At 37.6% G+C, this 17,403-nt stretch overlaps 1 protein-coding gene across 1 annotated transcript; it reads right to left on the bottom strand.

Annotated features, from left to right (window-relative positions):
• Positions 1–1,308: 1,308 nt before the first annotated feature.
• On the bottom strand, positions 1,309–12,604 carry LOC107709450 (paired box protein Pax-5-like). Its single transcript, XM_016513927.1, has 4 exons — positions 12,537–12,604; positions 7,476–7,562; positions 5,624–5,710; positions 1,309–1,715 (listed from the first exon to the last, which is right to left on the bottom strand). Exons 1-4 carry the CDS (start codon positions 12,544–12,546, stop codon positions 1,633–1,635), a joined length of 267 nt encoding a protein of 88 aa, XP_016369413.1. The 5' UTR covers positions 12,547–12,604; the 3' UTR covers positions 1,309–1,632.
• Between the last annotated feature and the right edge of the window lie 4,799 nt (positions 12,605–17,403).

The raw sequence follows: 17,403 nt of genomic DNA, 5'->3' as shown, positions 1-17,403 counted from the left end.
ACTAGAATCTAAAGTTAGATATCAATATATCAGTCAATAATGATATCAAAAGCTCTTGTCATTGTAAGTGATAGATGTACAGGATATCTCAGACAGACAAACAGGAAGGATGTACAGCATGATGTTGCTACATAGAGGGTTTGGTAAGGCCTCCACCTTGGTCTCATGCATTGTCTTGGCGCAGTATGGATGAAGGGAATAATCAAAAACAAATGCACTCAGAGAGAAAGAGCGTGGACCCAAAAAAAGCCATTTCTGGATAACAGATTTGTCACTTTGTGCTTTTAAGAGTGTCTATTTCCACTACTGAAGAGTATCTTTGGGGAGGCTAAGGAAACGATTTGAAGGGACAGACAGTATGACATCACTTCCTGTTAGGGGAAGTAGCATCGCTAATGGTTTTCCCCTTCTAAAATGGAGCAACTTCACAAAAGCTTGTCAGTGCTTCAATGCCAGCAAGCTCTTTTAATTGCAACTGATTTGTGTTTGGAATGAAACATCGGGGGGTTAAAAAGAGAACCAGCTACGTATTCAACGGCAACATCTTTAGCTAGTAGTAGCATTTGTCCGCAGTAAACTTTTACACACAATTATATATATTACTCTCCATCATAAATAGCTATAAATCTTACTAATGTACAGTTGAATAAGGGTATTCTGTACATACGTAAATAGTATTTATCTACATAGAGGAAGGAGAGGAGTCTAAAATACTGATGCTCTCATTCATAACAACATTTAAATCATGCTGCAATTTTCCAACATATTACACAATGACCGAATCACAAAACAGTCCCATTTATCGTGTAATTTGGTTTATAAGGAGTCCATTATGTCTAAATGGTTCCTAGATTACAACAGAGGGCTCAAGTATTCTTGTGTTTATGCATCAGGGCTGATTTCCAGTATATTCTCTCCTAGCTCTACCGTATTTATGCTACATTTTCAAGTGGAAGCATCCCGTGATCAATAGTGAAATGCGTCTGTCCTTCACGCTGGCTAATTTTAATGTAAATAATGCCAATATTCCGACCTGAGTTATCTGTCCAACTCTATTAAGTCTCCGTTGACTTGATACGTTAGGTTCTCTCCGAAACAATTCATGGTTTTAACAGACAATAAGTCTGCCACAGATTATGACGCCACATTCACACATTTGCTCAAATGACTCAAAAATGAACTCAAATCACGTACGTAGGTCATCTCAAGCTGCCACTAGTAGATTGTCTGATACCAACTCCCAACACCTGATCATCTCTAAGAACAGACTGCATAGAGATGCAAAGACGATAGGATAAGCAAGGCTTTAATGACAGAAGATAAATCAAAGCAATAACAGATTTAGTGTGAGCCGAGACCACAGGAATACAGGTGAATGGGTGTATACGTTCCACTAATCAACAGAAATTCGAAACATCAGTTGAAGCTACTGATTGGACCATTGATTGTAATCGGCAGGAAAACATTGTCACCTCTTCTTTCTTTCTTCTTTCTCCTTCCTCCTTCCTGCTCCTCCTTCATTTCTTTGCTTCTAAGTGTAGACAGTCTTGTGTGGCTGCTATCAATCCGTTCTCGCTCCTCTTTTTGTTTGGCCCACTCCTCCACCATTCCTCCTCTCCTCTGTCCGGCTGGTCAGTGGCGGTCATAGGCAGTGGCAGTTGCTGTGGCAGCCGTTCCTGCTCCTCGTGTGGCTGCGCTATAGTAGTATGGAGATCCTACAAGGGATATGAAAAAACAAATCTGTCAGTCATCAGATTAAGAAGAACACTTAAATAGGAGGAGTTCTAAAGGCCGGGGCCCATGTGTCAGCAAGCTAGGCCCCTCAGTGACCCTCTAAATTTGTTATCAACCACTAATTTAAAGGAATCCAGGTTTTGAAAGTCAGTTTAAAGGCAGGGTATGTGATTTTTCAAAAACACTTTAGAAAACTGATTCGGGCCGAATAGCAAAACAAACTTGTAGCCAATCAGCAATAAGGGGCGTGTCTACTCGTGATGTGGAGGAGAGAGCTTTCAGTGCATGGGACGGACATTAGCCGAGCCGAGCGACAGAAAGATAGAGATGGCAGATAAAAAAACAAAAGAGGAAAACGTCTGCAGAACGATAAGGCAAGAAGTAGGACCCATGTAAATATCGGATCAGCTTTCCAGAGAACTCAAGGAGCGGAGGCCTGCAATCGGACGCCGAGGTTGCTTTGTTTCTTCTCAATAGGTGAGTAACACCGTGTCTACAACAGCTAAAGTCTGCCTACACTGGACACGATCAAACGACCGTTGAAAACCATTTGAAATTTGTGTCAGCACGTCATAAATAGAACCCGGCAGCAGTTTTCTGTCGGGATTTGTTGCGCCGCGCCGCTCACGTCCGTAGACACGGTGTAACATTGGTTTTGCTTTGTTTCACAGAACTAATCGTTGCCTGGGTTGCGTACGTATATGTGGGGCGGAGCTATCAAAATAGGGGCAAGACCCTTTTGGGGTAGGGGCGTGTTTGTTTTGGTGATTCAAATATCAACATTGGCTACCAGAAATCGCTTACTCTGCCTTTAAGTTACACATTTAAACACCACATACTCATTTTAAAACAGAAGAAAAAATGTCTGGATTTTTAAAATATTTTTAAAAGATGTCCCTTATGCTCGTCAAGGCGGTTTTTATTTGATCAAAAATACAATAAAACAGTAATATTGTGAAAAATAGTAATATTGTGAATATCTATTTTAATATATTTTAAAATGTAATTTATTCCTGTGATGGCAGCAGCCAATAAAATCAGTGACACACGATCCTTCAGATATCATTCTAATATGCTGATTTGACGGTAAAAAACAAAACAAACAAAAAAAACATTATTATTATCATGTGCTGCTACATTTTTCTCAAGATTCTTTGATGATTATGAGTTAATAAAAAACAGCATTTATTTGGAATATAAATCTTTTGTAACATTTAGTGCTGGGCAACGATTAATTGCGATTAATCGCATCCAAAATAAATGTTTTTGTGTACATAATATATGTGGGTGTACTGTGTATATTTATTAGGTATGTATAAATACACACACATGCATGTATATATAAGAGAACTTGCACAATTGGTGGCTGACTAAATACTTTTTTGCCCCACTGTATATAGTCAAGCCCTAATAGTGCACTTCACACAAACACTGTCAAGCGTCTGTCAGTTCAGGGTCTCTTTCTTGACACACAAAGCAAAAAGCTCATGAAATCTCCAAGGAATCCCTTCTCCATTGGGAGCATTAAGGTCAGCTCTGTGGCTCTCTCTTACACACATAGAACTATATTTAAGCCAATGCCCCTTCACCTTATATATATATATAATTTTAAACCATATGAACTCCTGTTTGTAGCACTGTATTTATTTGATAACTATCCCTCCACTTAAAATGGTCTTGAACTGCTGTTGATCTCAAATCACATTAAGATAAATGCTAAATAAGAAGCAATTAATTAATTACCAAGAAAATATGATCACAGGATGATGGATGTACAGCCCAGTGTACTTTTTATTTATCAAGTCCCCCACAATCATGTCACCCTTCATCTTATTTGAAATGACACCACCATCATCAGCTCAGATTCTGCAGGGAAAAGACCATTTCTGCTCTATAAGACACATGATCCATCTTGATCAGTCTGTGTTGGCATTAAGTGCTGATGGACCCCTCAAAGATTAAATGTCTTTAGTATCATAGTTAGTTTTAGCAGGAAGTATTTTTCTTAATTACACAGAGACAGCGGGCATGAGCGAGGGATATAACAGAGTAGAGGGACGGCTGTGCTGCTTAGTCTTTGTTGCCGGAGTTAAAGAGTTTGAAATTGTGAGAAATGTGGTGGATGGGTGTGTTTGTCTTCACTTGAAATAAAGATTATGTGAGTGTGATTAAGTAGCTTTTGTGTTGCTGTAAAAACAGGGTTTGAGAGTATGAAGTATATCAAGATGTCACTGTTTTTGAGTGAAAAATCATTATTTGTGGATAATTTTGGCAATGTTCACTCAAAATCTGAGATGCATAAGCTCAGATCAATGAGACCTATACTACCATTAAATTCCAAAAAGAAATACAAAACCTGTGCTAACTGAAAGATTTCATTTGACAAAAAGATTGAATCCAATATTTGGTAATAATATAGTATTATGAAAAATGTATAAGAAATTTTTACACCACAGGTGTAACAATGTGGGAAAGAAATCCAAAGAAATTACAAAAATGATAAATTTGGGGGGAAGTTGTTATACCCCGTGTGAGCAAATTTAGTAGTTTTTTTTAGCTCAATACAAAAACATTAACTAGCGTTTTCAGGAAATAAATACTGTCTCACAACTAAGAAGAGAGCATTAAGGCAGAGAAATTTCAGTGGCACTTCTGCTTTGAACTTCAATTTTTTTGTTAACCAGTTATGTTTAACTAAGGCCACGCTTACAAGACAACGATGTAGTCAAAAACGGAAAAGTTTTCCCCTTGCGTTTTTAAAAAGTTTCACGTATAACGTTACACAACGTTTTCAAAACGATTCGCGTTTACACATATCCGCGAAAACGGCCAAAACACTGTATTACGTATGCCAGGCCAGTAGTTGGCGCTGTCACCTTGTTAGTAAACAGTACCTGTAGGGAAGTGACGATTATATGATGTGTCTCCGCTGTTGGTTGTAAAATTGGTGAAGTAAATCCACACTTTGCTGAAGAAGTGTTAGCAAACTCTTGAGCAGCAACAACAGTACCATGTACTCCATCATTGTTGTGTATGTTTGTTCGCGATTGCCTTTAAAATCGACATGTGCTGCGCATGTCTACATACCTAACACGTACTACGTATGCGCATGACATTACCGTTTTCAAAGATTCCTGTATGTGTTTACACGGAAACGACAACGGTGGCGTTTTCAAAAACTTGCACTTTGAAACCCGTTTTCAAAAATATGCGTTTTCAGTCCCCAAAACGCTGTTGTCGTGTAAACGAACAGGCAAAACGTATAAAATTTTTCCCGTTTTTGGCCGAAAACGTTGTCGTGTAAACGGCCCCTAAATCAGGTAAACACTCTGAATCAGCAATTAATTGTATGTAGGTAAATATAATTTACTACTATGACTTGTATTATAAAAATTATTAAATTCTTAAAGCATTACATTCATGTTTTACATACTAAAAGATTCTGAATCTACAGTGGAAATGTTTTAATCCATATATATATATATATATACAGTGGGGAAAAAAAGTATTTAGTCAGCCACCAATTGTGCAAGTTCTCCCACTTAAAAAGAAACACTGTCAAGCGTCTGTCAGTTCAGGGTCTCTTTCTTGACACACAAAGCAAAAAGCTCATGAAATCTCCAAGGAATCCCTTCTCCATTGGGAGCATTAAGGTCAGCTCTGTGGCTCTCTCTTACACACATAGAACTATATTTAAGCCAATGCCCCTTCACCTTGCTTTTGACTGGTGTGTCAGTCTGAGGTTTTGCTGATCGGGGGCAGGTTCTTCTGAACCGCTCATTCTGTGCAGTGCACCATACATACATACACATATGGCAAGCCAACCCGACAATGTTTCAAACATCAAACCACCCACACATCCCCCTCTGATAGCATGGGTGTAATGTACCTGTAGGTTGTGGGGTTTGGCCAGGGAATAGACCCGATGAAGCTGCTCTCTCCGAGCCCAGTAAAGAACCGTACTCCTGCTGGAACACTGCAAAGTGCACACACATACAACAACTTAAATCAGTAAGTTTATCATTCACAGTAAATTAGGTTATTTTAGAAATGTGACTATAAATGAATCCGTTATAAAGTATTCTAAATCAATGCATTTATTCTACTTAAATAACTAGTTCACACAGAAATCGAAAATTCTGTTATTATTTACCCCACGTGTAATCATGTTCTTTTTTTCATGTTTCCAAGAAGTGTGGTTGGTTTTACCATCATTATTCGCATACCCCACAACACAAACGATGAACTCACATATTAGGCATGTTACTGGCCACTGGCCACTTACAACAAATGTAAAACATGACTACAGACATAGGCTATTGGAAGGTTATTCAGCTCCGTGATGAACATTGTAATGTTGCGATCACACAAAGTTCTGTTATAATCCATGAATCTCCTCTCTATGATGCACAATGAATCTATTATTTACATTGTGTCTTCAATATAATGGGAGGATTTAACGTGAGCTTGCAGAACAAAAATGCAGCGTTTTGAACAGTGAAGGGACGCTTGAACTGAAAAACCTCTGATTGGCCATTGCGTTCAAGAAATCAACCAATATGTCTGTGATTGGCTATATTGCTCAATGCTTAAAAACACGTTGTAAATAGAAACCTTTGAAGCTCTCCTGAGCGCAAACATGAATACGTACTGGAGTGTTTACCAAATCTGTTTTGCCAATATCCTATTTTTACAGCCTCAACTAAGGGTGCTCTTGCTTTCATTCGAGGGTGTTTAGCATCCTCTAGCACCCGAATAGATCCAGGCCTGCTTCAGAATAATGTCACAGAGTTCATTTATGAAGTTGTGTGAACAACACACGGCATCCGTGTATGTCCAAGGCAAGCACATGTGTATGTTGTTTAGAGCTGTAATAACATGATTAAAAATTGGCATACGCCACATATTTAAATACGATTATGCTTGCTACAATTATGAGCTTAATCTCACTATTTTGATCAAAGTATTGTGTTTACATAAGGTAAAGTTTAATTGCAATATTACCAAAAATCCCATTATAACGGCATTATAAGGGTGCATGTAAACACACTCAATGTTGTGTTGTGCTGCTTTAAACTTTTTGTTGAAACCTGGATATAGTTGTTCAGGATTCTTTGTTTAATACAAAAAGTTCAGCATTTATTTAAAAAGAAATCTTTTGTAACATTATAAATGTCTTTAGTGTCACTTTTGATTAACTTAATGCATCCTTGCTGAATAATTACTGTCTTTCAATGACTTTCAATTACTAATTACTTTTTTGAATGGGACAGTAAATATAAGCTATACAAAAGCTTTGCGTGAGTAATTTCCTCCTTCACTGAAACCCTGAAATCGAATTTACATACATTGGTTCTTGCAAATTTGGCACCAGTTCAAATTTGGCGAATGGAATATAAAATTGCAGATGAGGACAAACTGTTTAAATTGCAATAAAAGTTTAACTGTGAGATATAAAGTTGTAACTGTTACATATGAAGAGATGTAAAGTTGCAGTTGGGAGATAAATAGTTACATTGTGAGATATAAAATCACAATCGGGAGATAAAGTCACAATTATCTTTTTGTTTTTCTGATGCAGAAAGTAATTAATGACAATTAGTAAATAATGACAATTTTCATTTTGGTTGAATTGTTCCTTTTAAGGCACATTAACACATTATTATATATTTAAAAGCATTAAGAGAGCAAGTATTCTGCATCACTGTCCATATATTTGTGCTTTCAGCTCAAGCTTTTACCTAGTAGACTGGGGTTTGCAAATCTCCAAGACTCGTTGTATGTTGAATACTGCGGATGGGAATAAGGACTGCCAGAGAAATCTCCTCCTGAAATTCAAGAAAAGACAATGAAAAATGTTGGATATGAATGTACAGTTACTCTAACTCTTCCATTTGAAAGTACATCCTATACTGCGTATGTAGTGTGTATGGGCCTAAAAGGTCCAATTGGCGAGGTGGAAGTGTCGATTTGTGACAGTTTTTCTCCTCCATTGCTTCAGTGTAGTTTTCCCCTTATCTCCCTCTTTCTTTCTCTCCCTCTTTTCCCTCGTTCTCTCTTTCCCCGGGGAACACTTTCCCTTTGCTGGCTGTCACAAAATCAGAGGCCCTGGCTCTCTCTCTCTCTCTCTCTCTCTCTCTCTTCATTCTAACTGAACAGCTTGACCTTTGCCCTTTCACTCTTGACCCGCCGCTGTTCATCTGCAGAGGTTCCTGTTTCCCTCCATCTCTCGCTCTGTCGGTTCTGCCTGGCTGGTTTTGTGCCCCCCTCCCCTGTGTGTCAGCCCCCCTGCTGAAAGAGAGAAAGCAACAGAACGGAGGAAAAGGAGAGGAGAAATAAGCGATACACTGTGGGATAAAGTGCAGGAAGAGGATCAAGGAGATATAGTGAAAAATGAAAAAGCACTAGTAATCAATTTTCCATAAAAGTGAAAGTGAAGTCTATAATTTCTGAGAGCTGTAAATAAGCACTTGAAGCAGTTCAGCCAATAAATATCATCTTTCTTTGTACTTTTATATCATTAAAATAAAAAATGAACATACTCAAAGGAACTGTTTAAATGCAAGCTGTTCAAATGCAGATTTTTTTTTTACTATGAGGTAGAAATTGGCTTCCATAAATGATGACAGAATTTTCATTGTGTTTACACCTTTAAGGCACATTATTTCAAGACAACTGAGAGAACAAGTTTTCATAATTTTGTATTTATTGCACCTAACCACAACTGAAGTGAACTTAATTTGAAAACTTTTTATTTAAAGCAACAACACAATATGTATTGTTCCTTAAAATAGCCTGCAGCAAAAGCTAATCTGATCTCATTTAAGAGAATGTAAGCATTGTATGACTGATTGTATTGATTGTTTGTACAGAGAATGAAGGAAAAAGTCAGTGAAATAGAAAAAGTGAAGATTTTTCAGCAAGCAACAAAACTGCACAGAATGAGAGTAATACAACACATGGTTTCCAGGTTTCTAGCAATAATTGGACTGTTCACACTAAAAGCACAATATGAAACAATAACAGCAATTCAAAGCATACAGTATGTGATATGATATTTTTTTGGCCAGTTTAATGCATTAATGCTGAAGAAGTGACAGTATAGAAATAATATATAAAATATAAAATATAGAAACAAGAAATACTTGAATAATGGAGACTGGAGTAATGGCAGCTAAAAAGTCAGCTTTGCCATCACAGGAATAAATTACATTTTAAAATATATTTAATTAGAAAATGTTATTTAAAACTTTAATAATATTTCTCAACATTACTGTTTTTACTGTATTTTTGATCAAATAATAGTCTTTCAAAACATAAAAAAAAAGTGTTAACCCAAACCTTTTGAACAGTAGTGTGGCATTTATCACTTTTAGCTTTGTGTTGTCAAATTAAAAATTAACTTTATATTTTATGTAATTTTACATTATTTCATATCTAGTATATAATGGATATAAAAAAGTTCATGCATACTGTATATTATATAAAATAATATGGATACATTAATGCAACATGATTCATTAAATATTTGCTGTCAGAGTAAAGCTTGAAGTGTTTTTCATTTTTATATTTTATGCTGAATTTAATCAATTCCCATGTATCATCATAAACACAGACAATTGAAAACAGGGCAATAGTTGAAGGTAAATGAAGTAGGATAATCTAAAGTGCATGTCTGGAGCTTTGCTCCTACCCTTAACCTTCAGCATGCTTTTAGATGGGATCGTTGGCATGGTTACCTCCCCTCCGTCAACTCTGCGCACCACAGCGACTACCGCATGTCAGGTTGTTTTGGGAAGATGCTGGTGAAAGTGCGGGGAATGACTTATGGATGGAGAAGAAAAGAGGGATGGGGTCTCCCCAGCGAGAGAGATGGGTTGCAAGGTCATAAATGCTTGTCAGAAGTGGGGGAAACATGGGGGATTCAGTTGGAGGGAAATACGAGACAAGGTTACAGATCTTGCTCTGAAGAGAGGGGACCCGACAAGACCCTTTGAGTCACGGTGGCAACCGGGGAGAGCATCGAAAGAGACACCAGCGTGACAGACTGGAGACACGACAAGAGACATGTTGTTGTTGTTGTTGTTGTTTTGGCTTGGGTTTGTTTTGCTGTGTTCAGGGAGTTGATACAAAGGGTTGGTGAACAGTCCTTCATCCCACAGTTCTTGCTTTTTTATACCACTCTATTTGTCTTGTCACACAAGAGTTTCCACTTGTATCCACTTGTGTTACCTTGCACTTGATACTGAAGCTAAGCAAGCAAATCCCTCCTTCAAGTTTTGCTTTTTTCATCATAGTTATAATTTTGCTAGTTGGTAAGCCACATTTAACAAGAATAGTAGTTGATTAAAGTAAGGAAAGTCCGTAAAAATAAAGCACAGTGTAGTGTTAATATAAAGCTATTTTTCAAATGGATTTTTCATAGGTGTTTTCCGCATATTTTAAATCACACATTGCATTGTGTTGTATTTTAGGGTTAAAAGAAATGTCTGTAAAATTTTGGCAGAAAATTACCAGTACATTTTCCATTTTTCTATGCTTCACACAAGTTGTGAAAAATCAAGATGAATAAAAATGCAATATGAAATACAATCCATGTACTTTCTGAGGTAAATAAATCTGTTGCGCTCATCGCAACAACAAGTTATCACATTAATCTGTCAACTGTTTTGGTCCAGAGATATAACTTATTAAAGCATTTTTTATTGTTGCATTTAAGATTTAAACCATCATTTAGCAGCCAATACTGCATAATAATACTTTTTTTTTTAAACGCCGATATCCACTGATAACCAGATTGTGGATCCATATACTGTATATTCTACTTTTTTTGTGTATTGTGAATCATATTGTGCATCATCTTCTTTCAGAAATGCATTCTAATAAACATAAAAAAAATAAGTTCAACTCCAATTATAAAACATCTGTTAGGCCCAAAATTTTACTAATCACTTGATAACTAACCACATATTTCAAGACACTGAAATACTGCAGGGTGTCAGACAAGCCTCTATTTTTTTCAAGCCTCTACTACTATTTAGCAGTGACCCTAAATAATATGACATTAAACCAAAAATATGATTCATAACTGTCAAATGTGATGGACAAGCGTAAAAAAGCAAGTAGCCCTTAACCAAGGTTGCCAGGTTTCTGTAATAAAACTAGCTCAATGACCCTATCCCAAATATTAAAATTCAAAATGCGACTCCCATTCCTAAAAACCTAAAACACATTTTTAACAGTCACTGTTATGCTTTATACACAATTTCAACTTGAAAATCACTATAGTAGTAATCATAAACAAACTCTGTTTTCTTAAAGGAGCTCACAGGAACTCAAAGGCTCCCTAACGATGCTTACTGATAGAATATATTTTTGGAAGATATTTTGGTTAGAATATAAAATTGGTGAAATATGTAAGGAATAATTGATGACGGGCCATTGAATTAATACAACGCAAAGCGGAGTGGCCATTACACCTTGGGTGTACATTATTTTCAAATAATTCAATGGACAGGAGTAAATTATTCCGCTTATACTACAGTTACCACACCTCAAAACATTGTTCAGATGAAGACATTCGTCTGGTTTTTGTTCAGCAGCGCCTCTACTAATAGCAAAACTGTAAGTTCATCTGCTTCATGAACAGTGCCGTTATTACCTCGTTAGTGAGAAATGTCATGTAGCTTTTAAGTTGCTAAACTAATTTACTGATAAAATCGTCAGAGTTCCGCGAACAACATGTTTCTTAAAACCTTTAACCCATGGGGGGTAATGTTTCAGATGATGTTGGATTAAGAAAAAATTAATGAGGTAGTATTATTTAAGTCACATACTGTGTGTATCTAGGTGAACAGTGTTCAAAGCCATTTACATGCTATTGTGTTTGTGAATATGAATATCTTGGTGAGAATTCATGTGTATTTTTTGGTGATTCTGAAGTGGCTTATGGATTAAAAAATAGCTAAAAGAAAGGAGGCCAAGGGAGTCTGCAGGAGAATGAATGAACTTAAAACCTTTAACCCATGGGGGGTAATGTTTCAGATGATGTTGGATTAAGAAAAAATTAATGAGGTAGTATTATTTAAGTCACATACTGTGTGTATCTAGGTGAACAGTGTTCAAAGCCATTTACATGCTATTGTGTTTGTGAATATGAATATCTTGGTGAGAATTCATTGTATTTGTTTAATTCTGAAGTGGCCTGCAGATAAAAAAAAAATAGCTCAAAGAAAGGAGGCCGAGGGAGTCTGCAGGAGAATGAATGAATTAGTCAAGGGTCAGCGATGATTCTCATTAAAAACAAATTACTGATGTTGAGAAGGGACAGCTGTGTGACTGGGGTCTAATAGTCCAGCCACTCCAGCTAAAGACTCAAAGCCAGGCCACCCGCCCCACACTCTGCCAACCACCCAACACCCCCCACCCTTCCCCATCCCATAACCCCCTGGGAGTGCTGTCAACCTGGCAGATGGGGGGAGACAGGAAGTGGCAAAGACAAGTCCCCCTCCCACTGGGACCTCAACTGAAATAAAACAGAGGTGAAAAGGGGGTATTGGGAGAGTGACTACAGCAGGACGAGCGGGAGAGGATGAGAGAGAAAGAATGAGGGTGGCACATGTATGAAAATTAGCCTATCTGTTATTTTCATCGACACTCCCTTCTTTAGAAGTATGCAAAAAAAAATCAAAAGAACTCAACCTAGTATGATGGGAACTTAAAATAGTTGTTTCTGTGTATGTGAAGTTTGTGTAGATGGAGTTAACAATTGATTGGCATGCATATATGCAAGTGAGACTCACCAGGTACCATCCCTGTGAGGGAGGGTGTGGAGTAACTACCCTGCCCAGTTGGAGGAACATGAGGAGGGTAACCAGGGAGCGTGGTGCTGGCCAGGTCGCGACCTGTAAAGATAAAAAGAGCATTTCTAGCATGAATAGGATCAACTCCATAGGGAAGAGTTTATTGATCTGACTTCTCAGTGACTCGTTCCAATCACCACAACCCCTTATGAAGCAATTTCATCTATAATTGTTCCATAAACTAGGCTTTAACCTTTTTATCGGCTTGTTAAGTTGTGAGAATATTTGAGGGTCCAAATCTTTACTCCAAGATCTCAACTATGCTTTAAAAAAATACAGTGTCTCAGACACCAATATTTTAACATTTTTTATAAATAATCACTGTCTGGCCAACTAAGATTTTGCTATGGAGATAAAGGTTAGTATCATTTTTGGTTGTACTACAGCACTGTGATTGTAGCACTATTTAATGTTGGTTTTTGAGATCTGATTGAGTGTTTGGATCCGGAAACGGCGACGTGTGACGTCAGATTTAACAACCAGGTTAAAACTGAAAAACGTCCTATAGTGATGTCAACACATAAGTGTGTCCTGAGTTTCTATATGGAAATAAATAAAACAATGGCAAATAATAAAGCACAGATTTGATTCAGCTGGTAGTCAGACTCCTAGCACAAGTGCGATATTTGCTTTTATATAGTTTAATAAACAAGAAATATTTACATTTTAGATGGTAGTGTTACCATTTGCTGATTGTATTTTTGTTCCACATATGAAAAAAGTTCCTAAAGAAGCCAAAATAGAATTGACCATTGTTCATCTCCAAGCAGTATGCATTAATGTTCCTTCATTAATCAGTGGTTTAAATGAAACCTCTATAATACATGGTTTAATTAATCCCTTTTAAAGTGATTCACTTGTCACCAGCTATTAGCGTATCAATGTAATCTGCAGAACACTTAAAAATCCTTACCACCAGGTGCATCGCTAGACTTTAGTGAAATACTGTCTCAGTACACTATTAATGATACATTAAAATATTACTAATATCACTTACTGACTAACAATTGAGATTAGATCTGAGACCTGAGAATCATTTTCCTGACAATATTTCAGCGTTCATGTCATGTGTGTTTTCTGTCAGTTTAGTATCAGAACTGGTCGATTTGCGAATTAATACAGAATGAATCATTGCAGTAACCCAGCTAACAATTTTTGTGATTCCCAGAACGTTCTGAGAATGTAAATATCTAGTTTTAATAGTTATTATTTAACATTTTTTTAATAATTATGCTTACATTTATGTACCCTTACTAACCAATTTTCAATTAAAGGCTAGTGTGATTTTTAAAACTGACAGAAAGAGTTCACATTGCAAAGTGAATGAAGCATGGATCTATGCTGTAGCTTATTAAATCAGATAAGTGACATCTTATGAGCTTGGTAAACTAGCGACATCCTGTTTAACCATCCCGATTAATACAGCCATCTCCCTTTATGTCAGATCACAAATCTGCCTTTGCACCAGTAATAGGGCCTCTGGTATAATTATGCACTGATGTATGACAGGATCTGGTAGTCTCTACTGTTAGTGTACAACATACATGCCCCTGTCTCCCTCAGGCCTGATCCACTAAAGAAAGGGGCATATTCATAGGAACGAACAAGAAAATCAGGTCAGTGAAGTTAAAGTTTAAAATAATTATATCTTTAGGCACAGGTAACTGACCTGCATGAGACAACAGTCAGTACCTTATAGATTGTCAATTAGAGTTCATTAAAAACAAACAAGGATGGATTAATAATAATATTAATGAGAGATTTAACTTGTCCATTTCACAATGATCATTGGGCAGTTTCTAAATTTAATTATTTCTCGCTTTATCTTTCCTCTCTCTCTCTGTTATATGGATGTATAACTGTATTAGGCTACATGACATGGCTGTCAGAGTGAATCATCTCTCAGTCTGCACATGGTGCTGATCTGTAGACTGCAGCCCATTCATCATAATAAACACCATCACACTCAGTTCATCCATCCCCTTCAACACAGCCACCGTTTAAGCCTCCGTAGGGCCTTTGAGGGGGAGGGGGCAAGGAGGGGAAACTGAATACTTTATCAGAGATTAAAAAGGGTGATAGAGAAGACGAAAGAAGGTATAAGAGACAGAGGCAAGGTGAAGGATAACTCGGGGACGGAGATTGAAAGAAGGGTAAAGTATGGAAAGGGAAACTGTTGTGCAACATGACTACTATATGACCTTTGGGTAAACACATTATTCAGTAGTTGCAGATTCTATGTTTGCAGGTATAAAGCAAATGAGATCTGAGTGGTCATAGGTCACATATCAGTCAAAAAGTATTATAAATATATACACAGAAAACAGCAAGTGTCTTTGAGTGAATCAAAGGATTTATTCAAATGTGCTAATTCATTCAGGAAAAACACAATGAATGTTGCCATTGTGTCAAACAAGTGATTGAATCATTCACTTAATTCGTGCTGATTCACAAAACATTCTTATAAATAAAATAATTTTTAATTTCTTAACTTTTTTCTTATTTTCTAAACTAAGTGTAAAGGTACAAATATTTTGTATTCCCAAAAACACTCTAAGAACCAGAATGTTCTTATGGATTGTTCTAAAGACTAAACTTGAGAATATTTTAAATTCATGAAAATAATGTTCTTAAAAATTATTGTAAATAACTTCTTAAAGTTAGGATAACACACAACTTGTCTTAAATTCTCAATACTAAGATTTTTTCAATTTACTAAGTTTAATTAATTGATTGGGTTGTTTCAAATATTAAACATTAGAATGTAATACTATCTACATATAATACATATTTTTATTTATATATTTATTTATTGATTTATTTTTTAAAGAAAAGACTAAGGTGTTATCTGATTGTACAGTATGACGGTTCTTGCCAAGGACTTGTATAAAAGCAATGTCATACTCGCAATCATGTAATATTTCAAATATTATGCCTTTGGCCAAATTGCAGTGATATTACTTAATATACTTTGTAATTTCTGTTTGTCTTTGTCAACTTCTTCTGTTTTTTCTATATGGAAATGTGCAAGAGTTATTCCTCTGTTCAAAGGTGGAGATTCATCCGATGTGAACAATTATCGTCCAATTTCTATTATTTGTTCTATTACAAAAAGTTTTGAGAAACTTATTTTTAAACAATTATCTCTTTATATGAGGTCACCTAATACTCTATTGCCATTTCAGTCTGGTTTCAGACCCAACTTTTCTACTACTACTGCCCTTTTAAAATTCACAAATGGTGTGTTCTCATCCTTTGACAAAGGCCAAGCCACAAGTGACATTTTCATCGATCTTTCAAAGGCTTTTGATATGGTCAATCATTACCTTCTTCTCGATAATTTGTCTTCCATTGGTTTAACTAGAAATGCTCTTCTTTGGTTTAATGCTTATCTGCACAACAGGCGTTAGTATGTTGTATTCCAAGATTTTCAGTCTGATTATTCGATTGTTGAAAAAGGTGTTCCTCAAGGTGTTCCTCTACTCTGGGTCCACTACTTTTTTCTATTTTTATTAATGATTTATCTCAAATATGCTTAAATTGCTCTGTACATCTTTATGCTGATGACACTGTTATTTACACCACTAATTCTGATTCCATGCAAATCCACAATTCTTTACAATATGATTTTAATTTGGTTCAAAAATGGTTTCACAACAATATGCTTATATTGAATAAGAAGAAGACTTGCTGTATGCTATTGTCACGCCCCTGGACTCATTCTGTGTGTTTTTCCCTCTCCACGTGCTCCATGACCCAGTTTTCCCATGTTAATTGTTTCATTATTTTCAGGTGTGTGTTGTCAATTACCCCATGTATTTAAGGTCCTGTCTGTGCTTTCTGAGTTTGTCTGGTATTGAATGTTCATATTTCCCCACTACATGTGTGTTCCTAGTTCCGTTGGATGTTAATTAAAGTCTGTTTGTTAGAAGTTTACTCCACATCTCCTCGTTCATCGCTCCGTGCTTCTCACAGTAGCATTTGTGACAGAATACCAGACCAAAACAGTATTTGTTCATTTTTGTTTTTTTTCCATTGTGTCCATGGATCCCCTCTTTCGCCCTGAATACCTCCTCCTCCTGCTGGAGCAGGGGGGAAAATCGCTCGAGGGCTACACCAGACTGTTCCTGGTCCTTGCCAACCTCTCCAGCTACCCGGACGACGCGCTCTGTGCGTTCTACTACGCCAGTTTAAACTTCGCGTACAGAGCGCCGTCGTCCAAGGAAGGCCCTCGAACGAATTTCGCCGCATTTGTGGAGTGGACACTGGCCAGACACGGATCCCCGTTCACCGTCTGTCCCGAGGGGGATCTCGCCAGTGCCACCCCGGACCCAGTGCCCAGCCCACCATCTCCCTGCTGCGTGGAGCGCATGCTAGAGCCCACCGCTGACAGAGAGCCCAAGTTCGCCGCGGCCGACGAGCCATTGCCGCATGGAGCGACAGAGCAATGGATCGCCGCAGAGCCGGAGCTGCAAGTGACGTCAGTCAAGGTGCGAGAGCCGGCAACAGAGCCCGCCACGAGGGAGAATGCCGCGGACAGAGAGAGCGCGGAGTGGAGCTCCGCCCACTGCACCGCGGCTGAGGGGGAGCTGATTATACAGCTGGGACTACTGGACTTCGAGGGGGATCTTATAGACTGGGAAACAGAGCTGGAAGCCAACTTGCCCCCTCTCCTCTCTCCTTCGTCCCCGCAGGTCCCGTCCAGCCCTGAGTGGGCTCCCATTTCCCAGTCCAGCCCAGAGAGGGTTCCAGTCCCCGTGTTTAGCCCAGAGAGGGCTCCAGTCCCCGAGTTTAGCCCAGAGAGGGC

This window comes from Sinocyclocheilus rhinocerous, unplaced genomic scaffold (assembly GCF_001515625.1).
Source record: "Sinocyclocheilus rhinocerous isolate Xijiao unplaced genomic scaffold, SAMN03320098_v1.1 scaffold1648, whole genome shotgun sequence".
Classification (NCBI taxonomy): domain Eukaryota; kingdom Metazoa; phylum Chordata; class Actinopteri; order Cypriniformes; family Cyprinidae; genus Sinocyclocheilus; species Sinocyclocheilus rhinocerous.
Note: the sequence above shows the minus strand (reverse complement) of the source record. Positions and strands in the feature narration are given on the sequence as shown.